Raw genomic sequence first — 15,938 nt, 5'->3', positions numbered from 1 at the left:
TGCAGGCCTACTGACTATCTCACTCTCCATCTACCAAATCTCAAAGGACATTCAGAACCTTTGTGGCCACAATTCAGTTCTGTTAGCCAAAAGTCAAGGGCCCTGACTGGAGCAGCCCTGCCTTTATTCCATAAGCAGCTGCGTCACAGGCTCCATCCAGACCACCAGACACCCAGGCACTCCTCGGCCAGGGCCCGGTCTGCCAGAGCAGGATTTTCACATTTCTTGGCCCAAGCACTTTGTACATCATTGAGCCAACCACCGCAGGAGAGCACACCACAGGCAGAGACTAGGCGTCCACCCGCAGACTCAGGGCCAGCCCGGCCCCCAGAGCCAGAGAGCACAGGCGGCAGCAGGCAAGTGCTCCAGTCCAGCTCCAGGCCCGACGCTCACAGCTCCTACCACCCCGGTAACCCTCCAGCCCTGCACTGCAGGTGCCAGGCAGCATGCCGGGCCCTTTCTAATCCTCCAGAACCCCCAGGAAATCGCTGTAGAAGCTACATAGAACTGCTCACAGAAATCCTGCTTCTGCCACATCCTGGCTGTGATCCTGAGCAAATTCACCTCTCTCAGCTTCAGTTTCTTTATAAAATAAAGACTAAATGAACCCATGCCTGAGAACAGGAAGTGCAGCGCAGACCCGTGTGTGAGCTGCTCTCTTAGCACAGAACTCCCGCGAGGCGGCGGCACGGGGTCTGAGGAGGCCACACTGGGGGGCGTGGAGCAGCAGTACAAGACCAGCAATCAGATGCACGAGGGTCTCAACCCCATCCTACGGACAAGAAAGCTGAGGCTTACACATGAGGAAAATTTAACCAAGGCGACACACAAAAAGTGGCAGATGACAGATCTGAACTCAGAACTGATTCCAGAGCCAGTGATGTCACTCCACAAATTCCATATCAGAGGGTTTCTTGATGAGTCTAAAATCAAAGCCAAAGGAGCTTGACAATCTCAAAGCAAAATGCAGCGCTTGCTGCCCTTCCTCAGTCTATACTCGAAGGAGCCAAGGCAGTTAGTTCACTGCACACCCGAGCCCCTGTTCACACCAGGACCAGTAAACACCATCACGGCTCTCCTCCAGCCCTTCCCTGAAACATCAGCCCCAAGAGTTCCTTGTCATTCGAGTCACACCACCACTGAACAAAGGCCAGCAGCTTTATACCCAGGTCATGCCTCCTGTCTCATCTGAGGGTAGATGAGAAACCAACCCCAGGGCTGGGCCCTGGGCCCTGCCGGCCTGAGCTGGGCTCAGTCTGTCCCCTCTCCTGGCACTGAGCACATGTCCTAGTCTGCAGTGACGTCGGGCCCCACTTCAGAGCAGTTCCTCAGGGGAGACTCCTCTCGAGATACATACAGGCTCAGTCGGCAGCCGTGGTCCTGCGGATGAGGCCAGGGAAGCTCGCTGCAGGTGGTGGGGGGCGCTCCCAGGGGTGCGGAACAGCAGCCCTCAGCACGCGATCCGGCCCAGTCAGAGCCCCAGCTGCTCCTCCAGTCACGTGCCCGGAGAAGGATCTGGGGGAGGCAGGCTCCAGGCACCCATCAGCTACCGTTTGGGGAGGGCACGTACCTGGGCTGAGCCGGCTCCTCCCATCTGCCCCAGGGGAAGGCAGGGGGGTCCTCTGAAAGGAAATCGGGGTCCTGAGAGAAGAAAAGAGGGGTTCTGATTGGCCAAAATGCAGCAGTGTCCGTAACAGCCCATTTCTTCTTTGTACCTGGTAAACAGTGAGTATTTGAAAAGTCAGTCGCTGTTGTGTCTGAATCTTTGTGACCCCATGGACTGTAGCCCATGAGGCTCCTCTGTCCATGGAATTCTCCAGGCAATAATACTGGAATGGGTTGTCATTTCCTTCTCCAGAGTATTTGAAAGGACCATCTGAAAATGGTTACTCAGCTTCCAGCTTCAGCAGAGTGCCCCCTCCCTCCTGCCGTGGTGGCGGGGGTGGCAGATGGAGTCTCACCCAATTCCCCATGGGAGGCAGAATGGACTGATGGAGACAGCCCTGGGATGCCGGTCAGGGGGTCCCCCACAGGCCTCTGAAAAGCAAAGATACATCTGCTCCCTCTGCAGCAAAGGTCCAGGTGATGTGTGGGAGATGCTTTGTAAAGGCAACATATTACCAACCACAGCCCACCATGCTGAGATGGGGAGGGAAGGTGTTTGTGGAAGAGGAAAGCCAACAGGGGCCTCATCAATGATGAATGCATCAGTGAATAAATAATGCAGAGCTTTGGGGATCCTTTTAGAAGCAGTATGTTTCCACTCGGCTTTCCCCACTGAAAATGTTTTTCCAAAAGTGCATCTCCAGAATGAGATGCCTGTGACGCATGCACAGCCACAGGGAAGGCCTGGTGTGTTGTCCTCCGGGCAGTCCAGGGAGGACTCCATGACCTTGGGGAGTCTGCGGGGAGTCAGTCCCACTGGGCCCCAAGGGGCGGCTCTGATTCATCAGAGGGTTCGTCCAGTGGCCCCTCCTCTCAGGCAGTGGTGGCCATCATCCTGCCACCAGCCCCTCCACACACCAGTACTTTCTGAAGCCTTTCCCACTTCCCCAGGAAAGTGGCAGTTTGACTCACCTTGTTTCCCCACTTGAGTGTTGTCCTATCTGCCTCCATCACTCCTGAGGGCACACGACTGTGTCTGGTCCACTCCTGCCATCTTTCATAGTACAATGCTGAAAGCAGACTGGCTGCAACCATCTTTTAAGTCTCTTTTTAAGGTAAACTTTTTACGGACACAAATGTTCACAAACCACATGTACAAAGCTGGATTAATCCATGAAATACACCTGTATAACCAGCACCCAGATCAAGCAAACAGAAATGACCAGCGCCCAGATGTCCTCTGAATTCTGTTCATCACCCCCCACCCCAAAGCTAGCCACCACCATGCAATATAAAACCATACTTTTGCCTGTTTTGAACTTCATATAAATAAAGTATATTTACTCTTTTGGAAGTGGCTTTTTTTTTTTTACTCCAGTGAGTTAAAATGTCTGTGAGATTTATCCATGTTGTTCGTTCTCATTGCAAAGGAGTGTCCCACTGTATGAATACACAATAACCTGTCCATTCTATTGTTAATGGATGATTGGGCTGTTTCCAGTACTGTCTTTCTTTTTGGTGGACATATGTATACATTTCTGTTGGATCTAAACTTAAGAGTGATTTTTCAAGGTCAGAGGGCAGGTATAATTAACAGATTTTTGAGCATATGCCTGCCTGTGTGAATAAACGAATGTCTCCAGCTTCAGGAACAAAACCAGTAGCCCCTGTTCCTGACGTCTGTTCCCTCAGAACTCTATGCCACATCCATCTCAAAGGTCAGAATTTGGTGCCGATAATCTTGGAGGGCCAGATCCCAGCCCCTAGGAACCTGGAGGACCTCGTGGTTTGCCAGCCCAGCCTCTCTTCTGTACACAAATGAGTCAGTCCATCATTCTTCAATATTCCCCCAATCCACCTCCACCTCCACCTGCAACAGTGACTTCCTGACTTCAGTCAACTTCCTCCCTCCCTCCTCCCCACCACCGACCTTGCTCCCTTTCTGAGGCCTCTGTCCTCTATCAGGCTGACTGGGGCCCATGTGCTGTCCTGTTTGATTCAGTAAACACTGCAGCACTAGGAATTCGCTGCCTGCCTGTGACTCTTGAGATAGGTGGGGTGAGGCTAAACCCCCTGGGGAAGAACTGACCTCTCCAGGACCCCCAGAGGATTCTAGTTGGACCCCCTGATCGTGTGCTGATCTCCTGGCGACCTACAGAGATGCCCACTCAAGGCCCCATCCATGTTCACTGGGGCCTTTGTTCCTTGGCAAACTCCAATCCTTCCCACATTCAGTGCAGCTCCTACATCAAGCTACAGTCACCCAATAGTCTATAGATTCTCAGCAAAACCAGGCTCTGAAGATCCCTATGAATCCCACGTGGCCTCAGGAAGCCCACCCTCTAGACGTACCACAGAACCCCAGCCCTGGGTCCTCCAGTGGTTCCAGACCTCACCGCATGGCCTCTGAGAGCACCACGTGGTTACACCTGTGGTTCTTCCAAGGTCTCCTGCCGGAACATGGTGTACCTACATTTGCTTGATGAATTTTGGCATTAGTTCACACAGGCAGACTCTAAACACAGGGGCAGAAACCCTCAGTCTACTACACGGGGCTCTTCCTTGTTCACGGCTGGGTCATCAGAGTCAGGGGTCACAGTCCCCTGCAGTTGGCTGCCCCCCCGGAGGCAAGCCTGACGTAGGTGAGGGCTGATGCTTACCACAGGAAGCAGCTGGTATCCAAGGCCCCACTTCAGTGAGGCTGGGAGCAAAAGGAGGTAGAAGCCACTAATACCTAAAGTGCTAGGTTAAAAAAATTGTTTTTCTAGGTTTACCTTTACATGTACTCTTGGCTTGGCTTTGAAGTGAAGTGAAGTCCCTCAGTCATGTCCAGCTCTTTACAACCCCATGGACTGGAGCCTACCAGGCTACTCAGTCCGTGGGATTTTCCAGGCAAGTACTGGAGTGGGTTGCCATCTCCTTCTCCAGAGGATCTTCCCGACCCAGGGATTGAACCCAGGTCTCCCACAGTGTAGGCAGAGGCTTTACTGTCTGAGCTACCAGGGAAGTTGTGAAGTGCTAAGATCTGAGGCCAATTCCCAGGAGGGTTCTTAGATCCAGGGTGGGCCACTCCTTAGCCTGAAGCAGTGTCTGGGTCTCGGCCAAATCCAGGACGAGGTCAAGCCAGGCTGGGCAGAAATCTAGAGCAGTAGACAAGGGTGCATGAGGTGATGCCCAGAGGCTGGGCTGTGGCTCCTGGATGCCCCTGCCTAGAGCCAGGGCTGGGGGGTGCTGGGGTAGGCGAGGTGTGGGGAGGAGGGAGGCGGTAAGGGAGAGCAGCAGGAGAGGGCAGGCGTGACTGCAGGGCCTTAACCAGCGAGGGCTAACACCAGCTGGATCTGGATGTTTGGGCCAAGCTCTGGACCTGCTACCTACCTGCAAATTATGAGCGACTCACCTGCCTTTACTGTCAGTTTAGCTCTGGGATGCTTCAGCCATGAACTCATGAAGTTATCCTGTCCCACCTGGCACAGACGGTAACTGGGTTTGGCAGGTGAGATGGTGTCTGTGGAAGTGCCTTGCTAAATTCCCCTTCAGGTGCTGTGTGGCTTCGAGGATCCACGCTGCTGCACTTTCTGCCATCATCCTGCAGTGACGGTCCAGATCTTCTGGGCATGAATCCTCTGGGATGCACGCACACTAGGTGATGACTCGTCATCAAAGAGGACTGAAATGCCCCACCAGAGACCTGATCTGCCATCTCCAAATCCACACACACAGTTTCGGGCTGGGAACTGAGGACGACAATGAGAAACAAATCCCCTCTCCAACCCACTGGCTCAAAACTCTTCCAGTCGTGGGTGGAGGCCTGACTGGGGTCCGTCTCTGGGGAGGCCAGGTGGTTCCAGGACACACAGTCCGCAGCCCAGCCTTCAGCAGCCCCTCCCCCAGCAGGGGAGCAGGTGGGAAGCTGCCCGGACTCGGGGGATCCCCACTCCCTCCCTCAAACCTCCAGCAATGTCAGGCTCCACCTGCACTGCCTGTCCTGGGACTCGGTATCTTCCAGCTTACAGGGTTTATTTCTGAGTGTATAAGTAATCATCAACTCGTTCTTTGAAAACTAGGAAAATTCCAAAACACAAACAGAAAAACACCATGAATATGCAGGCATATACTCTTATCTGCCTGGTTTCTGAAGAATTCTGACTTCTGATTCCTTCTCTTTGACCCTCACATCCCAGCAAGCCTGAGTCCTAAGGTCCCATCTTACCCCTTCATTCAGCACAGAATCGGAGTGGGACCCCAAGGGTTAAAGGCATTACCAGTTCCCAGTGACTGAAATGTAATGAGGACGAGATGCTAAATTAAAGTTTATTGCAGAATAAAAGTGTGTGTAGTCAGCATCTGTAAGATGCTACAATGAGATGCTTTCTAGAACTTGGCAATACAATTATGTAGAGAGTTAAATTAGTAGAATGCACACACAGTTGATGAGATTAGCTGTCTACAAAAGTCACTTTAAAAGATAAGTTATCTTTTGTGAAGGCAGGAAGAGCTAGCCTAGATTCCTGATTAAGCACAGAGGCAGCAATGGCCAAATCCGAGCACTGAGATGCCTACAGAAAGATGGCATGTGTGTCTTTGTGCATGGGTGTGTGTGTGTGCTGCGGTGGGGGGGCTCCATGTGGAGCACAGGACAGCGGGAGGGAGGGAGAAGTCTGGATGAGGAAGGGGAAGGTGTCCGCTGGGTCAGGGACAGAAAGGGGACCCTGTGCCCTGTGGCTCACCCACTCTCTGCCTCCTGGCTCAGCCCCCAAGGTCCTGAGAGTGGGAAGGGCTACAGAAGGAGGCAAAGGGCCCAGCACACCGGCTCCACGGCCAAGGTGACTGGATTCAAACTCCAAGTCCCACTTACTTGCAGGCTGAGCCACTTTGGGCAAATGTTTACTTCCTGAGGCCTTTTCCTGGTATGAGATAAGGATGCTGCAATCTCTCCTGGAGGGCTGCTGTGGGGATAACTCAGGAAGCAGGAAGGCAGCTGTATCATTATTACTATGAACAATGGCATTACTTTTATTACTGATGAACAAATTTATTTAGCACTGCCCATGAGGTTACTCAATAAAAGCCAACCCCAAAGCTGCTCTGCTCTTGGTAATTCAAGCTCTTCGACCTGCCATCCTGAGTCTTGGTGACCAAGTGACCGGGCCCCGAGGCTCAGCAGGGCAGCGGCCGCCCTGGCTGCCAGCCTGCAGTCAGAGCCACCGTACATGGGATGTGTGAGCTGAATACAGAGTGCAGTTCTGTGTGGAATAAACCCTGTTTGTTAGGGAACGTAATTTTTATTTGTATAAACCTCATGCAGCCAACAAAACAGTTACTTAAAGGGTTCTGGGAGTTATCAAGTGGTGACTATGAGTGTATAGGGTATGCAATAATAACTATCTGCAATAAGTTTCTGTAAAATTTAAATGGAATAATGATGTAAACAACTTATTTCCTAGCACAAAGTAAGCACTGATATAAACGTTTCACATTTTGCAAATGAGGTTTTTTTGTTGTTCATTTAGCTCACATTGTATTACTATTTAGACAGAACCTCTCCAAAGGCAGGGGTGGGGTGGGGAGGAAGAATATGCCAAAATTCAAAATAGCGTATTTGTGCTGGTATAAAAGAAAAAGATCACGTTTATTTTACAAGGTAGTATTCTCCTAAAGTATTATACAGAGAGGAAAGTTGAGCTGTTTGTAGGAAAACAATGTAATTCTAGGAAATTAGAGAAGAATCAACATTGTGCTTAAAACTTGAAAACAGACAGGTTTTAAAAATCACACAGTAAGTGAATATTACAAGGTACAAACATCCTTAGAAGTACATATGAACACCATGATACGGAAGCTCAGCATTAAAACTGCTAGTGATGACTTGCCTTTAGACTTATCCAGCCTATGAAGAGGGCACTTCAGTCTGAACAGAAAGAACCCAAAGCTCGACCAGAGACGCAGCTCTTTCCCAGCACAGCCAACTCTCAATTATCCATGATAGTGAAAGGGAGCAGTGACACAGAAGTCTTCTAAAGGTGAATTGTTCCCCAGTTGGTTCTGAGTGCCCTTGTACTCGTGGTTGAATGTGAGAAACACTGACAGCCCTGACCAAGAGCACAGCACACCCACTGCCTTCTCCCTCCTCAACGGGAAGAGACACAAGCACACAAAAGCCCGAAACACAGTGGTGGTTACTGTGCTGACTCCTCTGGAGTGGGGGGTAGGGGAGAAAACCCAAGAACACTTCATTTTCCTCGTGTAAAAGTCCAAAATATGTCAACAAAATTTTGCAAATAAGATGGAATAATAAAAGTGCTGACAGTATAAATATTCTTTTAATTGTGCTATTTCCCCCCTTGCCTAAAAGTATTTATACCACCAAAAGTATCTGGATATTTTGACAGCTTTCTAAATTACCTGGTTGCATCCTACTGCCTAAGTAGAGATATCTGCATAAAAGGAGGTTATGATCAAAGGAACTACGATGGTTCAAACAAGCCAGGAAGCAGAGATTAAGAAATAAAACCACCACTCTCAAGATAAAATCAAATCCTAGTTCAAATCCAAAAAAGTACTTCAGGGAAACAACTTTATGGTTTTGTTCTGGTTCTGCTGATTGTATTTGTACTATATTACTTTGAACTACAGGTCAACCCCTTCCAGGAATGCGGCAGTTTTTCTACAGAGGTTTTTCTCAGATTTACATTTCAAATCTTGAATATACCTGATTTTTGATTGTAAAGCTTCCATTGTTAATGTACCAAATAGTTATAACCACAAAAACATTTTAATTGCTTTGTTATTTCTCAGAAAAGTCATGAACACATGTGAAACTTGAAAATGCTAAAAGAAATCTTGGTTAGATCAGAAAGCTAAACTCCATACAGTACTTATTTCGTATCTTCTACCTAATAGCTTTTACACCAACTTTCAAAAAGTGGGAATGGTGTCAGCTTTTGACAAAAGCCTGAGATCCATTTACACAGCCCAACTCTTTGCCCCAAGTGAGCAAACGTCCAAGTGATAAAGCTTTCATATCTCTCAGTGTACAAGTATTAATCAAAAGCCTATTTAACATAACTGTGCTCAATGTCTATAATACACACTGCAATCTAAACATTTTCTAAAGTGCCTATAAATATGCTTATACAAATGCGTAATGTAGTATCAGAATTACAGAGAAATTCTTTCATATAATATAGAACAGAATAGGCCTAGAATTTAAGTTGAAACTACATATTTTTATACCCTTATCAGTTTTTTTTGGAATGCAAGCATAAAGAAACAATTCTGATTCAATCATATATGATTTTCAAATAATTATTAACAGTGATAGGACAAAAAAATTCTTGCTTGTGCTTATTTAGAAAAGGCTATTTTGAGATCCAGGAGCATTTGATATTTAGAATCCAATGGGATGTCTCCAATTCTATAAAATTGATAGTAGTAAGTGAATCTTAGTGAGTTTTTAATTATAAAGAGTTTATAAGAGTATTTAAAGTGATTATCAACTAGTGTTAAATCCAAAATTCCATTAAAATCCTGGCTAATCTGAATGGCAGTTCAGGAGTTTTTAAAAATAGGAACCTAGGCAAAAGTCATATATATTACTAAGAAGGGCCCTACCCTGGCACAGCCAGTCTCAGAAGCGTGGCCCTGAGCCCATGGATTCCCATGGCTTTGGAGACCTGGTGGTTGACCCCAACTATCAACACATTAACAGATGGAGGAGAGAACTGATAGAAGCAGTACAAAGAGAGCTTCGTATTCCTGTCCAGGGATGAAATGAGCTCACCCACGGCTAGGTGCAGACAGGACCCTGGCTGCAGCTGGCCAGTCAGTCCGGGCAGCACTGAGAGAGCCCAGAGCAGGGCTCATCAGCTCTTTGTCGCTAAGCCTTTCTCCCCACACCTGCCTCTGTCGCCCTCTCCTGGGCCCCGCTGGCCCTGGAGCTCTGGACAGCACCTTCTCCGGTTGATGTGTTGAGTCTTTATGTTTCAGTAAGTGGAAACTTTATGCTGGCTGCATTCTCACCTACCACACAAAGTGTTAAGTAACACTGCTTTCAAAGGAATACGCGCACTCTGCTTCCTAAACCCTAAGGATGTTTAGGGCACCTGAACCTAACAAAATGTTCTAGCCAGTCACGTGAACTGCACATACAACTAGGAAAGCAGGTTCTGCCTGGAGAGATTTGTGCAGGATGCCAAGTGGAGGCTTCAAGAAAGGACGCAACAGGCCTCTTCTTGTTTCTTAAAATATGAACTAGCGTGACACAGAAGAGTCGCATCGTAATGCCAACAGAGCACATGATGATGCCATGAGAGCACGCTCGTGGCGAGCCAGGGTACAGGGAGTGATTCTCTGTCTCCAACTTGGGTAGTTTAGTTTCGTGTGGCCGTATTTCAAACTTCCTGGATTCTTAACAATGCCTCACAGACAGTACATCTGGAGAAATGGCAGATAACCAACTCACACAAGAACACCTGTTATAAGTGGAGATTAGGAGCAAAATTCTGAAGACAGCTAAATAAGAAAGAATCAGTCACTATTTTATGTGTGTAAGAAAAGAGAACATTTACAACAGTCCATGAATATTACTGTAGTAAAGGAAATGAATGTTACACAAAATATTTTTTCCTGACTTAGCAGCGAACTATTTCAACTGTTTTTGCATTGGCATAAAAAATCCATGCATCATACTGAATTCTAATCCATTTCTCACCTAAGCCATTCTAATGCTTCATACAACCAAATGAAGCAGAGTTAATCAAACCTATTAGATTCATTCCTAATCCCTAAAGGACTGCTGTCTTTAGCATTTCCATGCTAACTAAAACTATTACTGATTTTTTTCCTTAAGACATCAGATGTGGCTGCCTTCTAAATATAATACCTATATGACTTCCTAAAAGTTTCCCACAGATTTGAACAATTTTAAATAGCAGGGAAATGTTGAGGAAGCCACCCGAGGCCAGCTCAAATGCTACTCCTTCAGCTAGCCCAAGCCAAGTGCATCTCTGCCTCCCCCAGGTTCCCAGGGCACTCTAGGTCCCCTCACCTGCATGGATTACCTCCCCAAGTGGACTATGGTCCCTTCCTGCTGGGAGTCAGGCCTTATTCATTCTGTATCCACACAGCACCCTGGAGTGGGGACAGGCATTCAACCTAAGCTGGACTGAGCATGAAACAGATGATGTCATCTCTTCTGGAGCGAGGCCGAGCCCTGCGCCAGGAGGGCTGGTGGTGCAGACACTGCCTTAACTGGGGGCTGAGCTGGCCTCCAGGAAGCTGTGCCAACACTGACCTAGAGCCAGGGCAGGTGGTAGGGAGAAGAGGGAAGGACAGAATGGCCTGCGCCAGAGCACAGCCTGAACAGGTCACGTGAACCAATTCTCCACCCGGGACTAGCAGGGGAGCGGTGCTCATGAGCATGCCAAAAGGGCTGCCAGAGAGTTGTTCTGCGAAGAACTGGCTATTTTTAGAACAGTATCTCCTTCACTCTGGGTATCTCCTCAACCTGATCCATGACGCTCTGTGATCATCGCTTCATCGCTTTCAAAGTTCCCAGTGAAATTAAGGCTGGGTCACAATTCATGACACCAGATGCTACACAGAAAGGAAGTGTAGATACAAAAGAAAATCATTTTTAACAAAAGAATGTCTTAGTTATAAGACGAATTTAAAAGTGAAGCTAAATCAGCAGACCACTGAACTGCTATGGTTGTTATAGAGGGGTAGAAAACACTGCACTGGAAAAAGGATCCATCAGACAAAAGTACAAAAGCTCAGCATGGATCAGAGGACGTGGCTTCCTGCCTGGACCCTCACACGGTGGTTTCTATTGTTTCAATCACTTCCAGATCAGACTGCGAGGGGGAAAGAAGGGTGCACTCATCTGGCTCCCAGCTGCTCTCTGGACTGTAATCTTCCTCTGAACTCAGTTCTGCTCCTTCTTCCGTGTCCTCATCACACGATTCCACATAGTGAGCCCCAATCGCGTTGATCCCAGAGTCCTCGGAACTTGAGGGAGAAGAGCAGTGATCTATTTTTGGTGTGTTGCTCTCTTTTGAAATAAAGGCATCATGTGCAGAGACCTCCTCGGGGCTCATTTTGTGGGAATGTGGTGCCGGCTGCTTCTGCACGTAACACATCTTCCCATTAATACATTTAACCTGATAGTTGTCAATAAAGAGGTCTGAGATCATACAGTACCTTGGCGAGTCAGGGGGGAGAGGGGGCTGGAAAACAGATGCGAATTTCAGAAAGTGTTCAGTGAGGGAGACCGAAATCTGAATGGTGTTGGCAGGCTCCCAAGGCTTTGAAGGAATCTCCGTGCTGGGAAGCTGTTCCACAGGGGTCATCGGCTGATACACGTACTTGCCTATGGGGGACACAAAAAGGCAGCTGAAATCTAAGGGTGCTACACATGCTAGGGTAAGGTAGCCATAATGGTTTCTGAGGACTCAGAATGTTTTTAAAAATATTTCAAAACCATCCCCAAAGAAACTAAAGATAGAATCAACATGGTTATAATCAATCAAAAATTCAGCATGGTACATAAACATCATGGTGTTTCCATCTAAAAACTCAACACACGTTACAAATCTTAATTTTATATTTAAGTCTCTGGAGTAGGTGGGTGGATACTATCATCCTTATTTTACAGGCATCTTGAAATGATTTACCCATCATACCAGAATAAAGAACGTTTACAATATAATATGGTAAAAACACACTGTAAAATAGTATTGTTGTTGTTATTCAGTCATGTTCAACTCTTTGCGACCCCATGGACTGCAGCATGCCAGGCTTCCCTGTCCTTAACCACCTCCTGGAGTTTGCTCAAACTCACGTCCATTGAGTCGGTGATGCCATCCAACCATCTCATCCTCTGTCATCCCCTTCTCCTCCTCCCCTCAATCTTTCCTGGCATCTGGGTCTTTTCTAATGAGTCGGCTCTTTGCATCAGGTGGCCAAAGTACTGGAGTTTCAGCTTCAGCATCAGTCTTATTTTATGGTGTAAAATAGTATAATATGCCATAAAATTATAATTCCATTTTATCTTTAGTGATTAGATGCTAATATAGAAACTTAAATGGGCTTCCCCGGTGGCTCACCAGTAAAGAATCCACCTGCCAATGCAGAAGACTCCAGTTTGATCCCTGGATAGGGAAGACAGATGCCCTGGAGAAGGAAATGGCAACCCACTCCATTATTCTTGCATGGGAAATCTCATGGACAGAGGAGTCTGGTGGGCTTCAGTCCAAGGGGTCATAAAAAGTTAAACAGAACTTAGCAAGTAAGCAACAATACATATTTAAAATTTATTAGCAGGATTATGGAAGCCTTTCATTCTTCAGGTTTCTAAATGTAAATCAGAATACATACACACACATATTTAATAGATAACAGCCTATAGGATTGTCCTGGTCACCCTCAGTGGCTGGGGTAAGGTACAGAGTATGAAACAATCTCTTTTAAAATGCAAAGCTCATCAGTGCCCTAAACAGGAGATATTCTCCCTAATGCCAGCTTCACAGGCACAACCTCAGCCAAGCAGAAGTAAAGGCACAGGCAGATGCAAAGAGTGACCTGCAAAAAATCAAGAAGCTTAACCCCAAACCTTCCCTCTGCTCTGAACCCTTGAGTGATTCTCACAGAATTTATGTGGAAGTGAAACCTAACTGGATCTGTTCCTACTGTCTCTTTCCTCATTTTCTTCACTCAACAGTTAACAAAGCCATCTCTGTATAAAGTGTTAAGAAAATAGAGATGACAATTACCTAGTCTGTAAGCCTAACCAAAATGATCACATGGATGACAGCTTTGTTTAACTTAATGAAACTATGAGTCATGCCATGTAGGACCACCCAGAACAGACTGGTCACGGTGGAGAGTTCTAAGAAAATGTGGCTCACTGGACAAGGCAAACCACTTCAGCATTCTTGCCTTGAGAACTCCATGAACAGTATGAAAAGACAAAATGATATGACATTGAAAGACGAACCCCCCAGATCAGCTGGTGTAGTATGCTACTGGAGAAGAGTGGAGAAATAGCTCCAGAAGGAATGAAGAGGCTGAGCCAAAGAAGAAACAATGACAGTCTTGGATGTGTTCGGTGGTGAAAGTAAAGTCTGAGGATGTAAAGAACAATATTGCGCTGAAATCTGGAATGTCAGATCCATAAATCAAGCAAATTGGAAGTGGTCAGAGAGGAGATGGCAGCAGTGAATACTGACACTGTAGGAATCAGTGAACTAAAAATAGACAGAAATGGGAGAATTTAATTCAGATGACCATTGTATCTACTCCCCTGGAGAAGGAAATGGTAACCCACTCCAATATGCTTGCCTGGAAAATCCCATGAACAGAGGAGCCTGGTGGGCTACATACAGTCCAGGGGGTCGAAAAAGAATCAGACATGACTTAGCGACTAAACAATTGTATCTACGAGTGGGCAAGAATCACTTAGAAGAAATGGAGCAGCCCTCATAGTTAAAAGAGAGTCTGAAATGCAGTACTTTGGTGCCATCTCAAAAATGACAGAATGATCTAAGTTTCCAAGGCAAACCATTCAATATTACAGTAATCCTAGTCTATGCCCTGAACACTAATGCTGAACAAGCTTAAGTTGAACACTACTATGAAGACCGATAAGACTTTCTAGAACTATCACCCAAAAAAATGTCAAATTCATCACAGGGAACTGGAATGCAAAACTAGGAAGTTAAGAGATACCTGGAGTAAATGCAAGTTTGGCTTTGGAATACAAAATGAGTCAGGGCAAAAACTAACAGTTTTGCCAAGAGAATGCACTGGTCTTAGCAAACACCCTCTTCCAACAACACGAGACGGACTCTACACATAGACATCACCAGATGGTCATACCGAAATCAGATTGATATTCTTTGCAGCTGAAGGTGGAGAAGCTGTATACAGTGAGTAAAAACAAAACCTGGAGCTGACTGTGGCTCAGATCATGAACTCCTTATTGCAAAATTCAGACAACTTGAAGAAAGTAGGGAAAACCACTAGGCCATTCAGGCATAGCCAGTCCCTCCCATCAGCAAGCTTCCACAAGCTTCTTATCCTTATCCATCACAGGGCAGAAGGATTTTTAACTTACACGCATATTACATCATGCGAAATGCCGCACTGGATGAAGCACAAGCTGGGATCAAGATTACCCGGAGAAATATCAATAACCTCAGATATGCAGATGACACCACCCTAATGCCAGAAAGCGAAGAGGAACTAAAGACTCTCTTGATGAAAGTAAAAGAGGAGAGTGAAAAAGCTGGCTTAAACTCAACATTCAAAAAACTAAGATCATGGCATCCGGTCCCATCACATCATGGTAAATATGGGGAAACAATGGAAACAGTGACAGATTTTATTTTCTTGAGCTCCAAAATAACTGCAGATGGTGACTGTAGTCATAAAATTAAGACACTTGCTCCTTGGAAGAAAAGTTATGACCAACCTAGGCAACATACTAAAAAGCAGAGACATTACTTTCCTGACAAAGGTCTGTCTAGTCAAAGCTATGGTTTTTCAAGAAGTCAAGTACAGATGTGAGAATGGGACCATAAAGAAAGCTGAGTGCCAAAGAACTGATGCTTTTGAACTGTGGTATTGGAGAAGACTCTTGAGGGTCCCTTGGACTGCAAGGAGATCAAACCACTCAATCCTAAGGAAATTAGTCCTGAATATTCACTGGAAGGACTGATGCTGAAGCTGAAGCTCCAATACTTTGGCCACCTGATACAAAGAACTGACTTGTTAGAAAAGACCCAGATGGTGGGAAAGAGTGAAGGCAGGGGAGAAGGGGACGACAGGATCAGATGGTTGGATGGCATCACTGACTCGATGGACAGGAGTTTGAGCCAGCTCTGGGAGTTGGTGATGGACCGGGAAGCCTGGCGTGCTGCAGTCCATGAGGTAGCAAAGAGTCAGACAGGACTGAGTGAATGAACTAACTGATTAAGGTATGACCTAAATCTAATCCCTTATGATTATACAGTGGAAGTGACAAATAGATTCAAGGGATTAGATCTGATACAGTGCCTGAAGAACTATGGACAGAAGTTTGTAACACCATACAGGAGGTGGTGATCAAAACCATCCCCAAGAAAAAGAAATGTAAAAAGGCAAAATGGTTGTCTGAGGAGGCCTTACAAATAACTGAGAAAAGAAAAGAAGCTAAAGGCAAAAGGAGAAAAGGAAAGATATACCCATCAGAATGCAGAGTTCCAAGAATAGCAAGGAAGAGATAAGAAAGCCTTCCTAAATGAACAATGCAAAGAAATAGAGGAAAACAATAGAATGGAAAAGACTAGAGATCT

The 15,938-nt window shown here is 46.4% G+C and overlaps 1 protein-coding gene across 2 annotated transcripts in view; it reads right to left on the bottom strand.

Annotated features, from left to right (window-relative positions):
* Positions 1 to 7,203: 7,203 nt before the first annotated feature.
* The window catches only part of C4H3orf70 (chromosome 4 C3orf70 homolog), a 118,309-nt gene continuing 109,574 nt past the window's right edge, over positions 7,204 to 15,938 (bottom strand). For both annotated transcript variants that reach the window (XM_020870671.2, XM_020870672.2), the window contains one exon: positions 7,204 to 11,974. In XM_020870671.2, the coding sequence (XP_020726330.1) occupies positions 11,418 to 11,974 (557 nt within the window). In that variant the 3' untranslated portion in view covers positions 7,204 to 11,417. The remainder of the gene's footprint in view (positions 11,975 to 15,938) is intronic.

The sequence above is a fragment of the Odocoileus virginianus genome, chromosome 4 (genome assembly GCF_023699985.2).
Source record: "Odocoileus virginianus isolate 20LAN1187 ecotype Illinois chromosome 4, Ovbor_1.2, whole genome shotgun sequence".
NCBI classification, from domain to species: Eukaryota; Metazoa; Chordata; class Mammalia; order Artiodactyla; family Cervidae; genus Odocoileus; species Odocoileus virginianus.
The sequence above is the reverse complement of the archived record's forward strand: the minus strand, read 5'-3'. Positions and strand labels throughout refer to the sequence as shown.